Source organism: Trachemys scripta, chromosome 13 (genome assembly GCF_013100865.1).
Source record: "Trachemys scripta elegans isolate TJP31775 chromosome 13, CAS_Tse_1.0, whole genome shotgun sequence".
NCBI lineage: Eukaryota > Metazoa > Chordata > Testudines > Emydidae > Trachemys > Trachemys scripta.
The window spans coordinates 21,269,610-21,292,672 of NC_048310.1; the positions used below are offsets into that span (position 1 = coordinate 21,269,610).

Consider the following 23,063-nt stretch of genomic DNA (forward strand, 5'->3'; position numbering starts at 1 on the left):
GTCTGCAAATTAATTCCAGTTCTGCAGTTTCACATTGGAGTCTGTTTTTGAAGTTTTTTTTCTTGAAGAATTGCCGCTTTTAGGTCTGTTATTGAATGACCAGGGAGACTGAAGTGTTCTCCTACTTGTTTTTGAATGTTATAATTCCTGATGTCAGATTTCAACAATTTCCACTCCACCATCAACCTCAGCCTGGATCAGTCCACACAAGAGGTCCACTTCCTAGACATTACAGTGCTTATAAGCGATGGTCACATAAACACCACCTTATACCAGAAAGCTACTGACCGCTATACTTACCTACATGCCTCCAGCTTTCATCCAGACTACATCACACAATCCATTGTCTACAGCCAAGCTCTAAGATACAACTGCATTTGCTCCTATCCCTCAGACAGAGACAAACACCTACAGGATCTCTATCAAGCTTTCTTAAAACTACAATACCCATCTGGTGAAGTGAAGAAACAGATTGACAGAGCCAGAAGGGTACCCAGAAGTCATCTACTACAAGACAGGCCCAACAAAGAAAGTAACAGAACGCCACTAGCTGTCACCCATAGCCCCACAATTAAAACCTCTCCAGTGCATCATCAAGGATCTACAACCTATCCTGAAGGATGATCCCTCACTCTCACAGACCTTGGGAGACAGGCCAGTCCTCGCTTACAGACAGCCTCCCAATCTGAAGCAAATACTCACCAGCAACTATACACCACACAACAAAAACACCAACCCAGGAACCAAACGCTGCAACAAACCCCGGTTCCAACTCTGTCCACATATCTATTCAAAGGACACCATCACAGGACCTAACCACATCAGCCACACCATCAGGGGCTCGTTCACCTGCACATCTACCAATATGATATATGCCATCATATGCCAGCAATGCCCCTCTGCCATGTACCTTGGTCAAACCGGACAGTCTCTATGCAAAAGAATAAATGGACACAAATCTGACATCAGGAATTATAACATTAAAAAAAAACAGTTGGAGAACACTTCAATCTCCCTGGTCACTCAATAATAGACCTAAAAGTGGCAATTCTTCAACAAAAAAATTCAAAAACAGACTCCAATGTGAAACTGCAGAACTGGAATTAATTTGCAAACTGGACACCATCAAATTAGGCTTGACTAAAGACTGGGATTGGCTGGGTCATTACAAAACCTAAACCTAATTTCCCCCTACTGTTACTCACACCTTTTTGTCAACTGTTTGAAATGGGCCACTCTCATTACCACTACAAAAATTATTTTTCCTCCCTTGGTAGCCTGCTGTTAATTGAATTGTCTCATTAGACTGACTTCACACTTGGTAAGGCAACTCCCATATTTTCATGTATTTATACCTGCTCTGGTATTTTCCACTCCATGCATCTGATGAAGTGGGTTCTAGCCCACAAAAGCTTATGTCCAAATAAATTTGTTAGTCTCTAAGGTGCCACAAGGACTCCTCATAGTATTTTTCAATTCACTTAATACAAGTACTGTAGTGCACTCTCTTTATGATGAAAGTTGAACTTACAAATGTAGAGTTATGTACAAAAATAACTGCACTCAAAAATAAAACAATGTAAAACTTTAGAGCCTACAAGTCCAATCAGTCCTAATTCTTGTTCAGTCAATCACTCAGACAAAAGTTTGTTTACATGTGCAGGAGACAACGCTGCCTGCTATTTTTTCCACAATGTCAACTGAAAGTGAGAACAGGCATTCGCATGGCACTATTGTAGCCAGCATTACAAGATATTTACATGCCAGATGCGCTAAAAATTCATATGTCCCTTTATGTTTCAACCACCATTCCGGAGGACATGCGCCCATGCTGATGATGGGTTCTGCTCAATAACAATCCAAAGCAGTGCAGACCAATGCATATTTACTTTCATCATCTGAGTCAGATATCACCAGCAGAAGGCTGATTTTCTTTTTTCATGGTTCAGGTTCTGTAGTTTCTGCATTGGAGTGTTCCTCTTTTAAGACTTCTGAAAGCATGCTCCACACCTCATCCCTCTCAGATTTTGGAAGGCACTTTAGATTCTTAAACCTTGGGTTGAGTGCTGTAGCTATCTTTAGAAATGTCACATTAGTACCTTCTTTGCATTTTGTCAAATCTGCAGAGAAAAGGTTCTTAAAACGAACATGCTTGGTCATTATTTGAGACTGCTATAAAATGAAATATATGGCAGAATGTGGATAAAACACAGAGCAAGAGACATACAATTCTTCCCCAAGGAATTGAGTCACAAATGTAATTAATACATTATTTTTTTAACGAGCGTCATCAGAATGGAAGCATGTCCTCTGGAATGGGGGCCAAAACATGAAGAGGCATATCTGGCACATAAATACCTTGCAATGCCGGTTACAAAAGTGCCATGCGAATGTCTGTTTTCACTTTCAGGTGACATTGTAAATAAGAAGTGGGCAGCATTATCTCCTATAAATGTTTTACATTGTTTTGTTTTTGATTGCAGTTATGTAACAAAAAAAATCTACATTTGTAAGTTGCGCTTTCACAATAAAGAGATTGCACTACAGTACTTGTATGAGGTGAATTGAAAAATACTATTTATTTTATCTTTTTTACAGTGCAAATATTTGTAATAATATAATATAAACTGAGCACTGTACACTTGTATTGTGTTGTAATTGAAATCAATATGTTTGAAAATGTATAAAAACATCCAAAATATTTAATAAATTTTTAATTGGTATTCTATTGTTTAACAGTACGATTAAAACTGCAATTAATTGTGATTCATTTTTTTAATCGCGATTAATATTTTTTAGTTAATCTCATGAGTTAACTGCGATTAATCGACAGCCCTAATACACACACACCTGAATTTCATGGCTTCCCATTTTCTAAAAAAACGTGACACTGTTCAATGCAGTTAGGTTGACTAGATAGCAAGTGTGAAAAATCGGGACGGCGGTGGGGTGTAATAGGAGTCCATATTAAAAAAAGCCCCAAATATCGGGACATTACCTATAAAATCGGGACATCTGGTCACCCTAAATGCAGTGTTGTTGTAACTGTGTTGGTCCCAGGATAGGAGAGAGACAAGGAGGGTGAGGTAATGTCTTTCACGACCAACTTCTCTTGGTGTATCAGTGTTCAGGCTACATACAAGATGGGATACTGGAGTGTCCAACCTTATATTCAGCTTGAACACTCTGGTTACCTTCCCCAGCAGGGCCAGCTCCAGGCACCAGCTTAACAAGCAGGTGCTTGGGGCGGCCAAGGGAGAGGGGCGGCACCTGCGGGGGCGGCAGGTCCCTCTAGGAGTGAGGAGATCATGGCTTTTTTTTTTTTTGCTTGGGGCGGCAGAAATGCTGGAGCCGGCCCTGTTCCCCAGACCTGAAGAAGAGCTCTGTGGAACTCAAAAGTTTGTCCCTTCCACCAATAGAAGCTGGTCCAATAAAATATAGTATCTCAATCTTTTGTCTTGTTTAAGAATTTTTTCCCCTGAAAATATTGATGTGTATTTGCGAACATAACCTCAGGCTAAATGTTTTGTCTAGGACAGCAATATTGATTTTGGTGAAATATTACACTCATATAGAGATTTAAAATTTAAAAACAGAGGAACTTTCTAAAAATCCATTATTAAACTTCTTCTCTGATAAAGTCATCCAGTTTCAGCAACAGCTTTATGTGCAGGGGGGGAAATGGCAGCATCATCATCAAAATAAGAAGAAATTCAAATGCTTGGAGGAAATAAGATAAATATGTCTTACCTAATGAGGTAACAGCACTTTCTATTTTCCCAGTTAAGAAGAGATTCACTGCGTAAGATACAAAAAAACAGTATTCATTACAGAGTCCATTGGCTTGAGGTGGCAGTTAATAATTTACTCTTTCTAAGCATTTGCAGTGATACTGCATTCATATGTGCTGCATTCTTCAAACAAGAACTTTGCTTATCCATGGTGAGAGTTCACATAATCTGCTATTCTTCTGCTATCCAGAAAATAGAATGTTAGTTGAATGTCTGTCAACTATGCTATGAAGAGAATCAATTGCCAATCTACTTTAAGTTACTGTTATTGGTAACTGGTTATTTATTGGGGGAGGAGGAAGCGCAATTACACTAAAACATATATGCTAACAGTTGGTCACTTCACCGGTTTCAATGTTGGAAATTAATTATTACGATTATTATTTTTAAGTTTGGCCCCACTATGTAAAGCAAAGTTTATTCCTTATCAATAAATGTCACTCTGCAGAAGAAGCTGCAAAAGCCAACGCACCCAGTTTGACTTATTCAATGCCATTAAACGGAGGGTTTTGTGGGTTTTTTTTAAAGAGATGAGTGCTAATCATGAGGGATATGGAGCTACCTGCCACCTCTCATTGCAAATTACTCCCCAAGCAATCTTCATTTTCCAAAGTCTCACTTCATGAGGAAATGTTTCAGAATACAGCATCAGAAAGAGTGATTCACTAGAACAGTCGTTACCAGAAGGTCTCCCACAATGTAGCAAGGGATACAGCAACAGAATGACATGGAAGTAAATGAGGAACCTGCCTCATGAATAAGCGGGTTTCACTAGTCCTGATTACCCTTTTGGACAGTTTTCTATAATCCATGTACAGTGCCCAGATATTATGGCGACAAGTGCATTAGAAATACTGAAAAATAATTTAGATATGATCAGAAACAAAAGTGTAAAAACAACACCAAGAAGAGCAGGCCTGATTCCCTTCTCCTCTGACAGTCACTTGGGATGCTGCACCTAATTATTATTATTTGTACTGCAGCAGCACCTAGGGATCCTAGCCCTGGAGCAGGGCCACACTGTGCTAGGTGCTATGCAAATACAGAATAAAAAGATGGTCCTTGCTCAGAAGAGCTTACAATAGAATTAAAACTAGCATAACAGAAATATTAAGTACCTATCATAGGGGACTGGAAAATCCAGAGACTGGGATATGCCGCTAAGGATATGCCTACACTGCATATAAAAACTTGCTGTTTGCCAGTGTCAGCTGACTCGGGCTACAGGACTGTTTCACTGGAGCTTAGACTTCCGGGCTGGGGCTGCAGCCCAATCCGAGAAGTCTACATTCCAATGAAACAGCCCCACAGCTCAACCCCCAATAAGCCCAAGTCTGTTGGTTTGGGCTAGCTGCAGATGTCTAATTGCACTCCAGACATACCCTTAGTTGCTAGTTCAAATCCAGTTCTGGTCACCACTGAAACTTATTCCAGTATAATAGTAGTTCAGTGCCCTGTGTCAAACAGTAGGGATTTTTGTGGACAGGAATCCACACTAAAAGACCACCGCGGTTGGCACTAATTGGAACACGTTTCTTCCTTGCAATCAAAAGTGCAAAAACTAAATAGACCTTCACTGACCTCAGCTGATCATTCACCACCTCAAGGGAGAGATCCCTAACAACTGAAGATAGCAAGTGGCCCTAACAGACTACTAATCACACAAAACTGTAATTGTTGAATTGGTGATATTATGAGGAGAAGGTTGGTGGCAGAGGGAGTGAAGAACTGAAGCAGTAACATGATCTTCTGTAATTTCTAAATGGCTAAAAAGGATTGCATCTTGTAATAAAATACGTGGGCAGGAGGGCAATTGAGTAACGATGTTTGTGTATTCTGTGTTAGAAATAGAGCTGCAGATTTGTATTAATAAGCATTATTAACCCTATCTTCAAACTACTTTAATAGCATCAATTTTATTATGTAATTGACACACAGTAACGTATGTAATGCAGTGTCATTAATTCGTTAGTTTCACAGTGTTAGCTTACTTTTGATATGTTGGTAAGTATATCTTAGGGCAATACTCTAATACTGTATTAAAGCTCCCTGATGCTCAGCTCCAATACGCCACTCGGTCTGGCTCTTCCCAGCTAGCTCTCGCTCAGACATATTCCTATCTAATAAGATCTGCCAGCGCCATCCACTGATCAGTTCTTCTCCCCACATCACACAACCTTGTTCAGATTTTCCTGGTCTTCCCAGGTCAGAGTAGCTCCCTGCTTTTCATGAAATGTGCTCCCTCTCCTAGACATGTTTTCATAAGGGAGCTAGTCTACAAAGCACAGAGAAACTAATAGGCTGGGTTGGGAAAGGAGCAGAGACTTAGTGGCAAGTTGAAGATACGCTGCAACTGAGTGGGCGGTGACTGACTCAATGCCAATTTCAGGAAACAGCTGACAGACTGAGAGACTTAATTCAGACTACTTAGTGACAGAACAGTAAGTTACCGTACAGAAATCCTGACCCTACCTAACATTCCAGATGCTGATAACAGAGCACTGGCACATAAGCATGTCTGTTACTGGGATATAGACCTAGATTCTCAAAGGTATTAAGGCTTCTAATTTCCACTGAAATCAATGGAAGGTAGGAACCTAAGTACCTTTGAGGTCTGGGCCTATGCCCTTTGAGATCATACCCTTTTAAGACTAGGTGTTTCTGGGAGTTGTAATCTGCAGATAGTGCACACGATGGAAATGGTTCAGCTGACTCAGTATCATGTGACTGCCTGCTGGAGACACTATAAAATGCTCCTAGGTTGGTCTTCAAAGATGGGGATTAAGATAAATTTTTGAAGGAAGGCCCTTGGATAGGACCTAGCAGAAGGCCTAGGTCTCTAGCAAAGGCTACCCAAAAAGAAGGGTGTGTCCTCTACTTTCCCAGCTTGCTGAAAACTAGAAAGGACTCTGGTGGCTGAGACCAAGAGTTCTGAGTGCTTGTCTTTCATTTCAAATTAAGTCAGCATTGTAAATAGGGCCTTGGACTGAACTTTAGTTTGAGTTTTATTTTACCTTCCCCAGATGGAGAATCAGTCCATGGCTTCCCATGTCCTTTTCCTTCTCACTGACAGGACTATAGCAAGTCAAACTGCCTTCTGTTAGGTCCTAGCTGTGCAAGCTCCCACAAATGTTAGAGTCCAGAAGAAAACACACATCTGTACTGGCCCTTAGGTCTCCCCACAACACTGGAATCCTTAAAGGTATGGGTATAGAAGACAAACCGCAATGAAAATAGCACATAGAAAGCTCAGTGGAATCATGGGATGAAACAGGAGAGCTGGGAAAAACAAGGAGTCACCGTTTTCCTAGTCCACAGTAAGTGGATTGCACTGCATTCAGTAAGTTTATTGTATAGTCCATTTTCGTGCTTTAGAGCTTAGTCTTGTGAGGTGCTGAACATCTGCAACTTTCACTGAGCTCTGCCTTTCATGATGAGGCCTTTGGGTTGGAAAATAGCTCTCGTCAACTTCTGCTTTGACACCAATAAACTTTGTACCACTGGTCCAAAACCAAAAATACCTTCTACAGAAGTCAATTATCATTTAACTTAAAGTTAATCCATAAGTGGTAACCATAGCAGCTGGGAGGTGCGATTCCCAGCTGGAGTGGACATTCATTTGGCAGCTCTGCTCCAGCTACTGCACTAAAAATAGCAGTGTGGCCAGGGCAGTATGGATGGCAGCTCAAACTAGATGCCTAAGTACATAATTAGTATTATTTACTATTAAGGATTCTTGGAAGTCAATATTAGTTTATTATATTAGCAAAGAAGGTCCTTTTCAAAGTACTTTTAATTTTGATAGCCACCATAGTTCAAATATCTGCCAAGATATCTAGGTATCATAACAGTTCAGAATGTGGGGTCAGTTACCTGGGCATGGGCAGGCAGCCCTATGGCGTTCTGGGCATTGACGAACACAGTGGCACCTTGACTGGTTTCAGAGTAGCAGCCGTGTTATTCCGCAAAAAGAACAGGAGTACTTGTGGCACCTTAGAGACTAACAAATTTATTAGAGCATAAGCTTTCGTGGGCTACAGCTCACTTCTTCAGATGCATCTTGGGCACTGGCAGCCAACTATGCACAAAAGCATCTGAAACAAGTAACAATATGTACTTTGCATCTGAATTCCCATAAATTAAAACTTGCTGTGAAGTAGAGATTAGAGCAGTTGCTCCAGGCAGGAGGGAGGGAGAGGTAACAGAAGATGATTGGGGAATAAGTGAAACTGGATTTTTCATCCTACCACTATTAAATTATCAACCAGATGAGAACTCTGGCCAAGTGGTGGCTGGGCAAGAACGTCTGAGAGGCCTATAACTGTTGCAGAATAAGTGCTACCTTCAATGTGTATCACAGATTTAGACTAGGGTATGGACAATGAAAAAGGGGGAAATTATCCAAATATGGGTAAACTGTCTAAGTATTATGTAAGGTTACAATCATGGTTTCAAAGTCAAGGGGAATTGCAGTTAAAACCCTACTCAAATTTTATATAGATTTTATATTTATCTATCTTGACAAGCTCCAACATGTGTGCCCTTATACACCAAGTTTCAGTGTAGTGTAAGTTATTTTACAGAGATGTTATAAACCACTGGGAAGAAATAGTTAAAACAGAAACTGTAATAGATCCACAGATTTTTGCACTGTGTATCCTAAACTATAATTTATTATGAGCTTTTTCCTTTAAGCCATCAAATAAGATGTATTTTGTTACAAAGTTTGCACATGTACAGGTATGTTGAAATAAATAACACCTAATACTGGTTATAAAAAATGTTGTGTATTTATGTGGTAGCAGCAGAATTGGTAACATTTGTAGGAATATTCTATTTTTCCTGGGGGTGGCATTTTTGTGAAGCATAGAACACACACAATAAGAAACGCTGTTAAGGGAAACCATGCTGACTTATTTGTAAACCATAAACAATCCCCAAACGCCCACCTTGCTTACACAGTTACTATGCTGCTAACTTCCAATAAACAACCTCTAGCTACTGCAAGACTGAAAACAGTTTACAGAACTCTATGCAGAAACAGAGAACACAACTGAGAACAAATGCAGCCACACAAGTCACTCTCCTAGGCATACCTGGCCCAAACTCTAGGAGACATTGTCATTCCCCACACCAGGCAGAGCTGATCCCATTTCAGTCTGCAGTCTCCTTGCACAAGCAAAGTACATATGCTTGCGCTGTCACTGTGCCCAGTGTGTCCAGCAGCTGTATATTTTGTGACCAGCTTGTCTGTCTGTCCCTGCCAAAGGTATTCATCCATGTCTGCCCATGCCCAGGGAGCATGCATGGCCAGCTATGTGTCCACCTGTGTCTGCATGTCTATCTGTGCCCTGTGAGCCCAGAGGTTGCCAGTGTGCTCCCATGCACAAGTTGTGGGCATAGCTTTCTGCCAGTGCCCCAGCTGCCTCCGTGTTCGTCAATGCCCAGAACGCCCATAGGGCTCCCTGCCAGTGCACAGGGTGCCTATCTGTGCCCAGGGTTTCCATAGGGCCACCTGCCAGTAACCAAAGTGCCCAAATGCCCATCTGTGGCCAGGGTGCCCATGTGCCCAGGGTGCCCGTCCGTGTCCAGGATGCCCAAGGTGCTCGAATGTGCCCAGAGTGCCCATCCGTGGCCAGGGTGCCCATGTGCCCATCGTGTCTGTCCATGCCCAGTGTGTGCAGGGCGCGTGTCCGTGCCCAGGGTGCCCATCCGGCTGTGCCCAACGTGTCCGTCACGCTCCCGCTCCGCATCCACCCAGCGTCCGTCCGCCTGTCTGTCCCGCAGCCGCCCCGGGCCCGCACTAGCGCCCCGGCTCCCGGCAGCGGCTTGGGGGCTGCTGCACTTACCCAGGCAGATGGCGGTGAGCGGCACCAGGGCGCCCTGCCGGAGCTCCGCGCCCGCCGCCTTCTCCATGGCGGGTCCCCGCCGCCGCCGCCTGCCCTTCGCCGGGGGGGAATTCGCTGCGGCTCCGGCCGGGCTCTCCGCGCCCCCCTCCCCTCTACGCCGAGCCCGCGGCGCCGGCAGCGCGGCAGCCCCGGGGCGCCCCTGCCGCCCGGGGGGCCGGTGGAGGCGCTGGAGCATCCCGCCCTGCCTGCCCCTGGCGCAGCCCCATGGCCGGCCCGCGCGCCGCCGCTCCGGGCAGGTGGAAGGGACACGGCGCAGCGCCGCCGCCGCCCACGTGACGCACTCGCTGTGCCGCTGCGGCGGCCGGGCCGGAGGCGCGCGGCCGCCCTTCGCTCCCCGTGGCGGCGGCCCCGCAGTCACCTCAGGGCACCCGGGCTATAGCCAGAGCAGGGACCGCTGGGGCGACAAGCGAGCAAACCCGCCTCCCCCCGTGCCCGAGCCTGTAGGGACTCCCCCCCCAGACACAGGGGGCTGAGCCCACAGGGATTGGGCTCCTGCACTGATTTACTGCCCAGGCAGAAGGGCACTGCTACTCCAGTCCACCCTTCAGTGACCACTGAGGTCAACTTGCAGCCAGGATGCCCCCAGGAAACCTGCCTATTCATATGGCCCTAGTGTGTGTATTGCAGTAGCAACCAGGGCCGGCTCTGGCTTTTTGGCCACCCCAAGCAAAAAAAAAACCGGGGCGGCCAGAACTGCAAAGCCGGAGCGCGGGTGCAGGGGGACCAGCTGGGGGTGGGGAGGAGCGGGCGGGAGAGAGAGCGAAGGGGGCTGCCAGGGCTACAGCAGGGGCGCTGCCACACGGCCCCTCCTGCTGCACTGCCACCTGCCCTGAGGGCTCCGCTCCGGTCAGCGGGGAGGGAAGGAAGAGGACTGCCCTGCAGGATGCTCTGATTCTCCGCGCCGCTGCCCCCTACAGGGCAGCCGGAGCGGAACAAACAAAACAAAACAAACAAAAAAAGCGGCTGTGCCGCCCTAGGATTGGGCTGAATGCTGCCTCGAACAATCTGCCACCCCAAGCACCAGCTTGCTCAGCTGGTGCCTGGAGCCAGCCCGGGTAGCAACCAGGGGCTTTACTCAGACAAGCCGCCAGTGCGTTTGGCCCTGTACAAATGCAGAGTAAGATATGGGCTCTACTCCAGAGCCCGACACCCTTGAGAGACCTCTCTAGGTTGCAGTTAAAGAAGATGGAAACTACTCTTACCAGCCCAGCTGAGGAAGAGCTAGGGGCAGAAGGCTTCTCTTCCAGGCCAGAGAGAGGAGAGGAAACTACCTGTTACAATAAAGAGCAGATACACCTGTATTCCCCTTTCGTGATCCCTTGAGGGCCTCCACTCTAGGCTGCCATTTTTCTTGGGCAGAGCCCCACATTTGTCCCCCTCCGGACCAGAGGATCTTTAAAGGCTGCACAGTTCCCTACCTACATTGTCCAGTAAGCCAGACTTGCTAAAAGGCCAGCATCTGCACTTTGATTTGTCTCCAGAGGCAATGCCCACTGTTGTAAGTTACTGTACAACATAGCGCTTTCTAAGCAAGTAGATTTACTCTTAAGGTGAAAACATTGTAGAGAAAACAATAAAGACAACAGAAGAGACTACACTCATGCTAAAAAGCTAAAAGAGGCACCCCTGTTCCAACCTCAGAATCTGGTATGTGTCCTTCAAAACTCAGGTCTGGGTTTTCCCATGGTTACATGTTCATAAGTGTCAGATTCAGAACCAGAACCCAGGCTGGGCAGAGCAGCCATTTCTTTATACAGCTTATGCCTCTGATCTTGGCCTTTGGTAACAGGTCATCAGCAGACAAAGACTTTCCTCAGAGTATAGCTTCAAAAGGATGTGTTTTTGCATAACTGGAGTTGAGTAATTTGCATTAATCTCTCCCTAGGGAATCCCCAGGAAATCCACTTCACACTCAATTGTCTCAAAAAGTCCATACTTGTCTGGCATATTTTCAATATAGTCTTTTGAATCCCTCAGTTTCACATCTGTCACATCTTCCCCCTTGAGAGGTTACATACGATCTTAGCTCTTAATAGTTTATGTTTTATCCATTTAATACAATGGACCCCAAAGATACTTAAATGTAATTCAATGAGGTCTCATAAGGTTATGGCAGGAAATTGCCATGTCTGTCACACTCCCCTGTGATTTTTTTCCCCACTGCTCCCCACCTACTTTAACCACAGCATGTGGGTGGCTTTTGCATATACATGAACCGTAGAGACAGATGTGACCAAGGGCAGAGTCATGCTTGGAGGAGAACTTTATAGGATAGCTAAGACTGCAAGCAATGGCATCTCCTAGCATCTAGCTGATTTCATGGAGGAGAACCTAAAAGAAACTTCCAGTCCACTTGACCCAATTTGCCACTTTGTTTCAAGGGTTCCTTGGTTGCAGACATTTTGGGCCTGCTCTTGAGATCTGCTTAGCAGTTAAGATTTAAGATGGCCATTAGGATTAAGTTAATTATTATTTGGAAACTGAACAAATTTAGGATTTGGAGCCAGTAGGTTTTGGGAGGTGTGCTATTATTCACCAGCAGAATACTCAAAATGCTGTTGCAAATTCTGATGTACACTGCAGTTGCTAGGATGCAAGTCAAGGCAGAATTTGATCCTACGTGATCCCTTGAAGACATCCCCCATAAATCATAGGTATGCATTGAAAGCCCCAACTTGTAAATTTCTCTACATTGCTAAAAAAATGGTTGCATTTTACAGTCTCTGCTTATTTCACGTAAGTGTTACCAGACTGGTAAAGCATGTGGTACCCCTATTTAAAACACTACTGAAACTGGGCCCACACTATGTTAGATTCTGATCCGTATAACATATTGTTTTTCTGCTTGTTTACTTACACTATCAACATTATGGAATAACCAGTAATACTGAAAAGTGACCACAATTGTACTAGGTTTTCAACTAAAAATATAATTTCTGAGTGAACAGTTATTGCTATTTAAGATTTGTTACACAATAAGCATCAAGGACAAACCGTGCTAGTGCTGTACGAACACATATGATCTTCATCTCTGTCCCCAAAGAGTTCACAATCTAAGTTGCATTAGGTGCAATTCAGTTATAAAAGCTTCAGACTCCATTATTCTATCATTACCCTTGGATCCAGGGTAAGTAAGCGCTTCTCACTGACCTATTAGATTTGGCAGAGTAAATATATATAAAGGATAATGTTCATGAGGAGGAATATACAAGATAATACAGTATACTGCTGAAGCAGGGAATGAGATATTGAAGTCAAACTGAGGTGTTTGCTAACTGTAAATGCTATCTATTAGCAGCATACGCAGACAATACGACTACAGTATGATTCTTATGAATGGCAAAAGAAAATTTAAACAACAACCTTCTTGTCTTGTGGTGTTTTGAAAGTTTTCTGCTGCTGTAAACTTTTAATTGCCATCTCCTGCAGGCCAAGGGAAGGTTCCAAAGTAAATAATTGTTCAGAGATGAGGCTAAAACTTCTATAATTGGAAGATTTAGGAATATTGAAAAGGAGGGATCTGATTGGACATGTGGAAAATCAGCCAATTTTTCAGAATTGCATGCATAGTTACCGTGACTGCATGCACAAATTATTCATTTACTCACAAATAACCTGTTTGATGTGTAGCTGGCCACATGTTGATACCTGATTTTCACATACATGGGAATCATACATGTTATGTAAAAATGCACACCCAATTCTGGAAGTCTGGCCCATACTGTCAAAAAGGAGTCAGCGTAATTTTTGAGAGGAGAATACTTAATTTTTCAGTGCTGACATGCTTCTTTATGTATAATACATAAATGCTGTACAAAAACATGAATTACTCAAAAGTATGATCTTCACCTACCTAATTCATGAGTGTAATTTAAACACATTACTCCATCTATAGTAAAAAACAGCCAACGTTCACATATGCCTACACTGAAATCATTTCATGGGCATTTCTGACTTGAAACTATTTTGGTGGCACTGAAATAAAACCTACTACTGTAGCTTTGTTTAAAATGAGGACACTTGGCACAAAGTTTTGAGAAGAGATGAGGCCTGGGAACAGTAGGGAAAGGTAAAATGAATTAATGGAAAGGAAGGGATCTGGTAACAACGGGAAATAAACGAATTGAATGGAGAATAGTAAGAGAGATGAAAAATATGTTAGAGCAAGATTCCTGCTTTTTTTTAAATTAACACTGTAAAATGAGGTTATAATGATATTTTTGGGTGACTCCATATCCTGGGTGAACTTCACACTTGCAAAACATAATACTCTTAGCTCAAACAAAATGCAAAACAAAGCCTATGAACAAGTGAGAAGGCCTCACACACATAGCACAGAGGGCATTGGGATGCTCTGCCAATTTAGAATGATTTATAATATATTTTAAAGTACATATTTCTGTGTATTTAAAAATAGTAATAATGATAAATCATGTTGGAATTATTAATATTCATATGGAAAACCACCAAACACTAATTTAACCATAAACTCCTTTATTAAATCCAAAGGCCAAATAGTATTTTATGAAGTTGCTCTAAACATGTCTAACAGCCTAACAATAAGCAGTGACTACATCCCCCACCCCTCCCTCCCATCTGCTTTTAAACCAGCGACCCCCCCCCAGTAACTAAGTACCTCACTACCCCCCCTCCCGCCCCGGGACACCCACAAGGGGCTCCGGGGCCCGGCTGAGTCCCTCTGCTCCTGTGTGGGGGAGGGGGGACTGCCCTGTTTTTTAGCTGGGGAGGGCAGGTCGGGGGGGGTTATGGGGAGGGTCCCCAGTTTGTGTTTTGCTGACGGTTCTGGTCCCCCCCCCTTTTTACCCCCTCCCGGTTGACACATCGTGACTGTTTCATAAGTTATGTTTTTATATGGCTACATACAATACAGTAACAATATTTATAAGCATGTGATCAGTATACAGTACTTACAAATAGGCTAAATCCAGGGGCACTTTAGACCCATACTGGTGGGCTCCAATGTAGTCAGGCAGATATTAGCAATGAATCCCTTTAACAGTTTACTTTTTATACCCTTTAACAAACAAGTAATGTCATTGCCAATTATTTCACCTAAAAACCAATTTGAGACAATTTTCTCTTATTTGCAGTCTTAATCCAGATAAGATTCACAGCCTCCTTTCTTCCCAACTCCTTTCCTTTCTTATCTTCTCCCCTCCACCACCACCTTGTTTATCAGCAGAACAATAGGAAGGTTTGGCCTTGTTTCTTTTAAGACAGTTTTTCTTTGTCTTTTTACTGCAGCTTTTACTTTATTAGTTACTTTTGGAACTATACATCCTTCCCATACTACAAGTAACACTACTTACTATTCTCAGAGCCTTCATTTTCTTGCTGATTTTCTTTCTGAGCCTTTTCCCTACTGGCCACAAACTATAAGGTGAAAATGTTATTTTCTGAACCAAACTTAAATTCTTTAATTTTATACTTATCCCACAAATCACAACACATTTTATACAACTACATTCTTCCTAACCTAACCAGACAATTCATAAGCTATAACAGGACAATGATTGCAAAATCATTTCTGCCTGGGTTTTGGGGCAGTAATTTTAAATTATGGGTCTGTAGCTGCAATAATGGAATGTGTCATAAAAGAGCTGTTCCTCAGTGAGTCTATTATTTTAATAAAAAGATGTATCTAGTCACCTCTACATTCTGCATTAATTCTTTTTATGATAATCGTGAGTAAAGTGCATCTCTCATTTAAAGAAAAAATCTCGCTTTTTTCTGAACTTATAGTAAAACGTACACAACAGAAATAAAAATATTAATTTGATTATTCATTTTAGCAGATTTCATCCATGCCACTAAATTATTGAGACAAAAACCACACTCACCCTGTAACTGCTTTCATATTCTGGAGTTTAAATAAACTAAGTTTTGAAAGCCTGTCTCCTAAATTGCAGCCATATTTTTTGTGCATACAAAATCATTTTTTATGTACGAATCAGATAATTACATAAGCAAATTGGTACTTGTATGTTCTGTATCCATGACGATATCGCAATTCTTCTTTCTGCATGCATATATGCAGGCTTGCATGTATGAGTCAATGACAGATGCATGTTTTGCAGATAGATGTTAGAGTGCATACGTCTCTGGCTTAGAGAGAGAATCTAGGTACTCTGAATGTTTCAAAAAGTCATGGTTGCCAGGATAGTTATTGTAACGCAAGACCTTGAGAAGGGAGAAGTGTAAAGCAAAACAGAAGGGGGATTTAAGAAGGGCTCAGATTAAGAAACAGTTACTTACTTACTGTAACTGTGGTTCTTCGAAATGTGATGCTGACATGTATTCCAAATAGGTGTGCATGCACCTTGCACTCTGGAGCTGCAGAATTTTGCTAAGCAGAATTTTGCTTAGTAGATGGGTGGCATGTGCACCTCATGCCTGTAGCCCCTCCACTGGCTATATGAGGCCCCCCTCCATTCTTTTGCACCAAATGTGCAGAGGGTGCACACACCTACTTGGAATACACATCTGCATCTACTCAAAGAAGAACAACAACACCTTGGGGGTGAAGGGACAAAATTGGAATTTAATCCATTGTTACAGCACCCACCCAAACGCTCTGGAAACAAATGTAGATTGCCTCTGCACTGCATGGACTGTGCTCAGCAGAACCATGTTCAGACTTCTCTCCAGCATGATTTGAACACCATTCTTTAAGGTGACAGTAAAACAGTAGTCTAAGGTTGGATTGTGGCTGCAAAATGTTAACTACTTTTAAACCATCATACTCTCTTTAATACAGTTAAAATGTGTAGTATGGCCAAGGCTCTTGGAGACCATTACTGAGAAAAGATAAATCTACTGAAAATTCTGGAGTTATGGACACATACATGCATTTGTTTTCATACTTATAACTCCCTCACTGACCGTGATCACAAAAATAACTCATGTATTTATAATAAGGCAAAAATATTTTTAGTTACTAGGTCTTCTTTATTGAGTGTGAACTGTGCAAGTTATTTTCTTACAAAAGTAGTTTAAGTGAGGATCAGAGAAAATAATGCAGAACTGAAGCAACAGATTATGGGTTACCAGTAATATATTATGAAAGTTATAGCAATAAATTCAGGCCTGATCCTGTTCATGTGAGTAATCACAGTTAGTCTGACTACTTTATACTTTTATTAGATTCTCTACTTCAGATCCTTCTATATTTAGTTTTTATTGTTCACTGCAGCTTAAACTTCTGTTATTTAATTATTTTTCTTGGGGTTCCTTCAGGTGAGGTTTTTCTAATCTAAGTACATAGTTTTGGCTGCCACAAATTTCTTCAACACACTGCTCTCTGTCTCTTGCTAAATCAATCCAAGGGAATAACACGAGTTGTGTTCTGCACATAAGACACAATCTGAAAACCCGAATGTGTTTTAGCCATGATTGCTCTCTTTTAAACACTTGGTAAGTATTAAAGACAAGTTGGTTAGTTTATAAAGTAACAAACACCATTTGTCTCAACCTCACACAGTATGTTGTCTGTTTTATTACTACAGACATTTATACGCCTCTCACTTACCACAGTATCGTCTTGTAATTTATAACATTTACGTTTAGTAACAGCCAACCCATCCCTAAAAAGAAAGCAAATTCTCTATGACCCTCTGCAACCAATAGTTTCACACTATTCCTATCACCACCTATCACGGATAGGTCATTACTAAACTATAAATTATTCTCTTGTCCTAGCTTAAGAACTGAATTATCCATGTATGATAGAATGAATTGAAACTCTAATAATTCACGCTCACTGTGTGAAATAGGTGGAGAGTAAACGTGATCAAGTAGGTATGCCAAACAACTTGGTCAAGATGACACACAATTAATGGAGAAATATTATCACAAAGGTCAGCAATTTATCTGAGTTTTTGTGAAGAAACTAGACTACAAAGCTAGTGTGATATCCTGAATATTCAATCTAGGCTAGAATTTATATTAAGCAGGCCAGATTTAAATTAGCAATTACTTTAGGGCAATTGCTTGAAAAAGTTTAATTTCTCCCTTGAAAGGTTTCAATTGTCTTTATTAATTGTTATCCGGGCAGCATAAATCAATGTAATTTTTAGTACTTCTGACTTACCTAATCTTTATACACTTGAAGGCCTGTCTCGCTTGCTCCACTATCTATGTACATCATGCTAGATTCTGATTTTAGTACAGAGTAACTCAACTGAAGTCAGTGGAGTTACTTCAGATTAATACCAGTGAATGCAGATCAGAATCTTTTCCATTTCCTCACAGTCTCGTTTTGAAGTATGTACAGCAGTGTGGTTTGGTGAGGAACCAAGACGGTCTCAGATTCTAATCCTGACAAAAATGGATCAAGGGATTTACACAAGATTACAAAGAAACAAAATCAACTGAAGAACAGATACTATATTGGAGCTATTTTGGGTAAAAAAAAATTTAAATCCACCTGATAGCAGGCAAAGTGGAGCCATGTCTTTCATCTCTCCTCTCTTTACTCCTCTTTACATTTTACAAGCACTAAATTTATTTAAAAGGTAAGGACTAATCACACTGGTTTATGCCAGGAATAATGCATACTGTTTTGCAAGCTTCATTAAATACCCCGCTGCCAACATATATAAATCCTGTCCTGCAATACACTCTGCAATTCCTGTTCTTGGTATCATTTCAGCAGTGTGCCAGTCATGCCAAATTATGCAGTAGTCCTGTGACTTGCAAATAGGATGAGCTCTTCATCATTAATTTTACTTGTGACCTAGAGGTGAAAAGCTAGTTCTACCCACTGAACCTCCTAGATCTCTTGTCAACCTTTAACATTTAATAACTGTATATTTGGATTGATTTATACCATGGTTAAGTGTTAATTTTTATTATCAACATATTGGAAAAGCATAATATGACAGTATTAAGTGACCCTGATCTACTAAGATGCTATATTGATTTTTAATTCTCTCTCTTCCCACATATCTAATGGTGAACAGACTTTGGACAATTTAATTTAGTTTATGATAAATCCTTTTATTCTTCAGCTATGTAAATGTTTACATTGAAGGATTTTCTATGGTCCTTGACATATACAAACTGTAATAAATGAAAGTTAGAAATGACTCAGTAGCAATTCTCATCTGCTTGTAAATCAGAAAATAAAAAAATAAAAACAAGAACATGGTTTAATTGGGTCTGAGGCATCTATATATGAGAATTATCCTACACATAATAGAAATTCAAGCAGATAAGGATAATTTATTTCATAGATCTTAGGAGTCACTGAATATATTATTGTTTTCCTGCTTTTAATTCAGAAAAGAAGTTAAGAAGAGGATGTCATAGACCAGGGGTAGGTAACCTATGGCACATGTGCCGAAGGTGGCACGCGAGCTGATTTTCAGTGGCACTCACACTGCCCGGGTCCTGGCCACTGGTCCGGGGAGCTCTGCATTTTAATATAATTTTAAATGAAGCTTCTTAAACATTTTAAAAATCTTATTTACTTTACATACAACAATAGTTGAGTTATATATTATAGACTTATAGAAAGAGACCTTCTAAAAACGTTAAAATGTATTACTGGCACGCAAAACCTTAAATTAGAGTGAATAAATGAAGACTTGGCACAGCACTTCTGAAAGGTTGCCGACCCCTGTCATAGACACTACCACCCACATCAACAAGCATAGCCAAACACTCACTAATTGTGTGAATTACTATAGATTTATTTTAAAATGTAAGTCAGAGACTAAACAGCTCAGGGTTTGGAAACAAGACCAAACTTCTCATCTTCAGGTCACAGGATGAACCTAGTGAATGCACATTAAAATGGTTCCTTAAGAAAGGGGGATATATTTTATTCGCTCAATATGTAAATCACTATCAGAGCACATGAAAGTATCAACATCAGGTTGCTCAGCCATTTCTTTCTAGTTTCCAATTTAGAAGAAAAAAAAGGGAGAAATAAAAAGGTTACTTGCAAACAGAAATAAATAAAACTGAATATACACAAAAAGCAAAGAAATATATAATTAAGACTTACAGCCATCTTTAAACAACCCTATTGAGTCAAGGGCGTGAAGTATATATGTAACATTACCCACTAGTTGAGGACTTTAATAATATTTAAAGTCATATTCTACCATCATCACTGTATGCAGTGTTGTTGTAGCTGTGTTGGTCAATGTTATTAGAGAGATGGGGTGAGTGAGGTAATATCTTTTGTTGGACCAGCTTCTGTTGGTGAGAGAGACAAGCTTTTGAGCTACATAGAGCTCTCAGTAAGCTCCAAAACTTGTCTCTCTCACCAACAGAAGTTGGTTCAGTACAAAATATTACTTCACCCACCCTGTGTCATTATATATCACTGGTAGTCCTCTGCAAAGGTTGAAATCTGTGATGCATATTGGTCAATAAATGAGGCACAACAGTGTAACTCTTACCAACCTGGAATTCAATAATTAAAAATGATTTGGTGCTATGTGGGGGCCAAATTTAATCTGGTATAAATAGGCACAACTTCTACTGAAGTCAGTGCTCAATTTGACTCTCTGAGTGCAGAGGATGGTTCAAGTATAAACCTGCCAAGAATAAGTTTAGGCTGGAAATTGGAAGGTTTCTAACCATCAAAGGAGTGAGGTTCTGGAACAGCCTTGCCCTAAGAGTAGTGGGGGAAAACAAGCTAACTAGTTTTAAGATGGATCTTGGTAAATGTACTAATTAGATTATATGAAGTTGCCTGCAATAGCAGGGGACTGGACTCCGTGACCCAAGAGGAACCATTTTAATATGCATTTGCTGGGTTCGTCCTGTGACCTGAAGATGAAAAGCTTGGTCCTGTTTCCAAACCCTGAGCTGTTTAGTCTCTCACTTACATTTTGAAATAAGTCTATAGTCCTATGTTCCCAAACGTAAGTTGAAGAAGAGGCTGCTTTATCTTGCATCCTATCATTAGTTCAGCACGAAAATGAGGACACTGGATGAATAACGTTGTCGTCACCGATGAGGCCCAGAAAAAGACCATCCTCGTCAACGTCATGGTCTCCTTTGAGAACAGGAGCCCGGCCTTTCGCAAAGCCCGAGCTCGTAAGCTGGAAAAGTACACTCCCCTAGCCAACACCCTGAGGGCAAAGGGCTACGAGGTGCAGATGGATGCCCTGATCGTCGGAGCCCTGGGCGACTGGGACCCCTGCAACGAGTGTGTGCTGCGGACCTGCGGGATAGGTCGATGCTACGCACAGCTCATGCGGCGCTTCATGGTCTCAGACACCATCCGATGGTCCAGGGACATCTACACTGAACACATCACCGGCCACCAACAGTACCAGGAGGCGTGAGCCGAAGCAACATCGTGCATCGACTACGAGAAAGGGACCGAGAGACTTTTTCCATTGGACCATAAACTCACTAAACATTAAATCTCACCAAAGGAGGGTTAATCCATCCTCATCATCGTATCCACTCATTATACTCCATACCTGAACATAGCCATCATATAAACAACATAGCCTCATATCTCAATGTCTGTACTTTGACCCGTTAATCTTTTACCCCCAATCAGGGATATTGCAGATTATGTATTCCTCACGCCATCTGATCTTAAACCAAACTTCGCATCCCTTGATAATCTGTAAATTATTCCCTGATAACCAGAAACTTCTACGCTTAAACTCTGTACCGTTCTCTTTTTTCAAACATCATCTTAATACAATTTTTAAATCTGTTCTTTCTTCCCACCCACACCTACCTCAGGCCATCACTGGTATGTACATAAAGTTATTTTGCATACTCCTTCAATGCCAAATCAGTAAAACTAACATTACCACTTACGCCCAAAGTGTGGCTTATGGAGCCATTTACTTCTTCATTGAATTTGGCCCAGAGACTGACTTACACTGTGGCTGCATTTGGTCCTAATGACAGGATACAGCTTAGCCTAGACCCACTGGAATGGATATAGTATAACACAGATTTTGTGATTTAGTTTCCTTTGTTTTTCCACATTCCACTAAAATACTATATTTTTAGAAGTTCCATGGATGAGTTCTGGGCTACGAGGCTCCTTTGTACCATTTTTCTTCTTGTATAAAGAATCTTGTGCTTTACTCTTAGGAGTATCCTCTATGGCTAGAAAGGAGTCCATTAAGTATATGCTATTAAGATGCCCTTTGCAGTTTTTCCATGTTTTTGTATTGTTCTCAATCCATATTCATAGTTAATTAATTCTTGGATTCTTAACAGAGAAAATTGTAACTCATTTCCTAAACACATGCAAAACTATTAATATGCATAGAGAAGTGCTCAGAAATCTGGAACAATGCTTCAGTGACACTGCTCCACAGGGGGGGAAAAAGGACTTCAAGGAATACACAGACTCACCTGCCTTTTACCAAGCACCTACAAATTCTTCACAACATATTGGGATTTTTTTCACACATGTATAATACACAAAGGATCATGGCATAGACAGTTTAACACCCAGCACATAAGCAGGACTTAGTGTAGTGTCCCATCAACCTGAAAATCAATCTGTTAATTTATATATTGAAAAAAAGTAATCCATAAAAAGGCATATGATGGTAGAGAGTTAGGGGCTCTCAGGAGAGTATCAGAACATATCTTCTGTATCTTAATAGATCAGAGCCAAATGTCACATCACGCTGCTGGCATCATACCAATACTAAGAATGACTGGGACATAGGGCACACAATGAGCAACCACCATTAAAATTTCCATGAGGTGGAGTTCAGTGATATAAAAACCTTACCACCTCTGATGTTTCCTATTTGAATAGATAAAAGCATCACAAAATATGCACACTAACAGACATTTTCAGCGATTGTACCATTTATTATGTAAATATTTATATTACATAAGCAGTAAAAGGCCCCAGTTGAGAATTGGGACCACATCATGCTAGGTGCTGTGTAAATACAGAGCAGGGATAGCTGCCCTGACAGGCTTTATCATTTTGCTTGTAGAAAGAAGAACAGGAGTACTTGTGGCACCTTAGAGACTAACAAATTTATTAGAGCATAAGCTTTCGTGGACTACAGCCCACTTCTTCGGATGCATATATTTTGCTTGTGTTCTTCATTGCGGAGGCTATTTTTGCATGTTGCATAAGGGAGAAAGACCTTAACAGAGTAAGAGTGGACCATTTGAGATTTGTAGATGACACTGTCTTAATATCAAAATGAGGGGGAAGAGAGAGACAGACTGACTATAATAAAGAGAAAGATGAATGAGTAATTTAATTATTAATATACGGTAGGCTACTTATGACAAAATTGTATGATAAATGAAAATAAATCACTGAAAGAACTGGAAAAAATGGGAACATTGGATAAGCACAAACCATGGAACAAAACTAATA

The 23,063-nt window shown here is 41.4% G+C and overlaps 1 protein-coding gene across 1 annotated transcript in view; it reads right to left on the minus strand.

Annotated features, from left to right (window-relative positions):
- LRP3 (LDL receptor related protein 3) overlaps nucleotides 1-9,917 on the minus strand; it is a 35,905-nt gene extending 25,988 nt beyond the window's left edge. The window contains exons 1-2 of the mRNA XM_034788400.1: nucleotides 9,641-9,917; nucleotides 3,751-3,798 (exon numbers count right to left, since the gene is read on the minus strand). Coding sequence (XP_034644291.1) covers nucleotides 3,751-3,798; nucleotides 9,641-9,875 — 283 coding nt within the window. The 5' untranslated portion in view covers nucleotides 9,876-9,917. The remainder of the gene's footprint in view (nucleotides 1-3,750; nucleotides 3,799-9,640) is intronic.
- Between the last annotated feature and the right edge of the window lie 13,146 nt (nucleotides 9,918-23,063).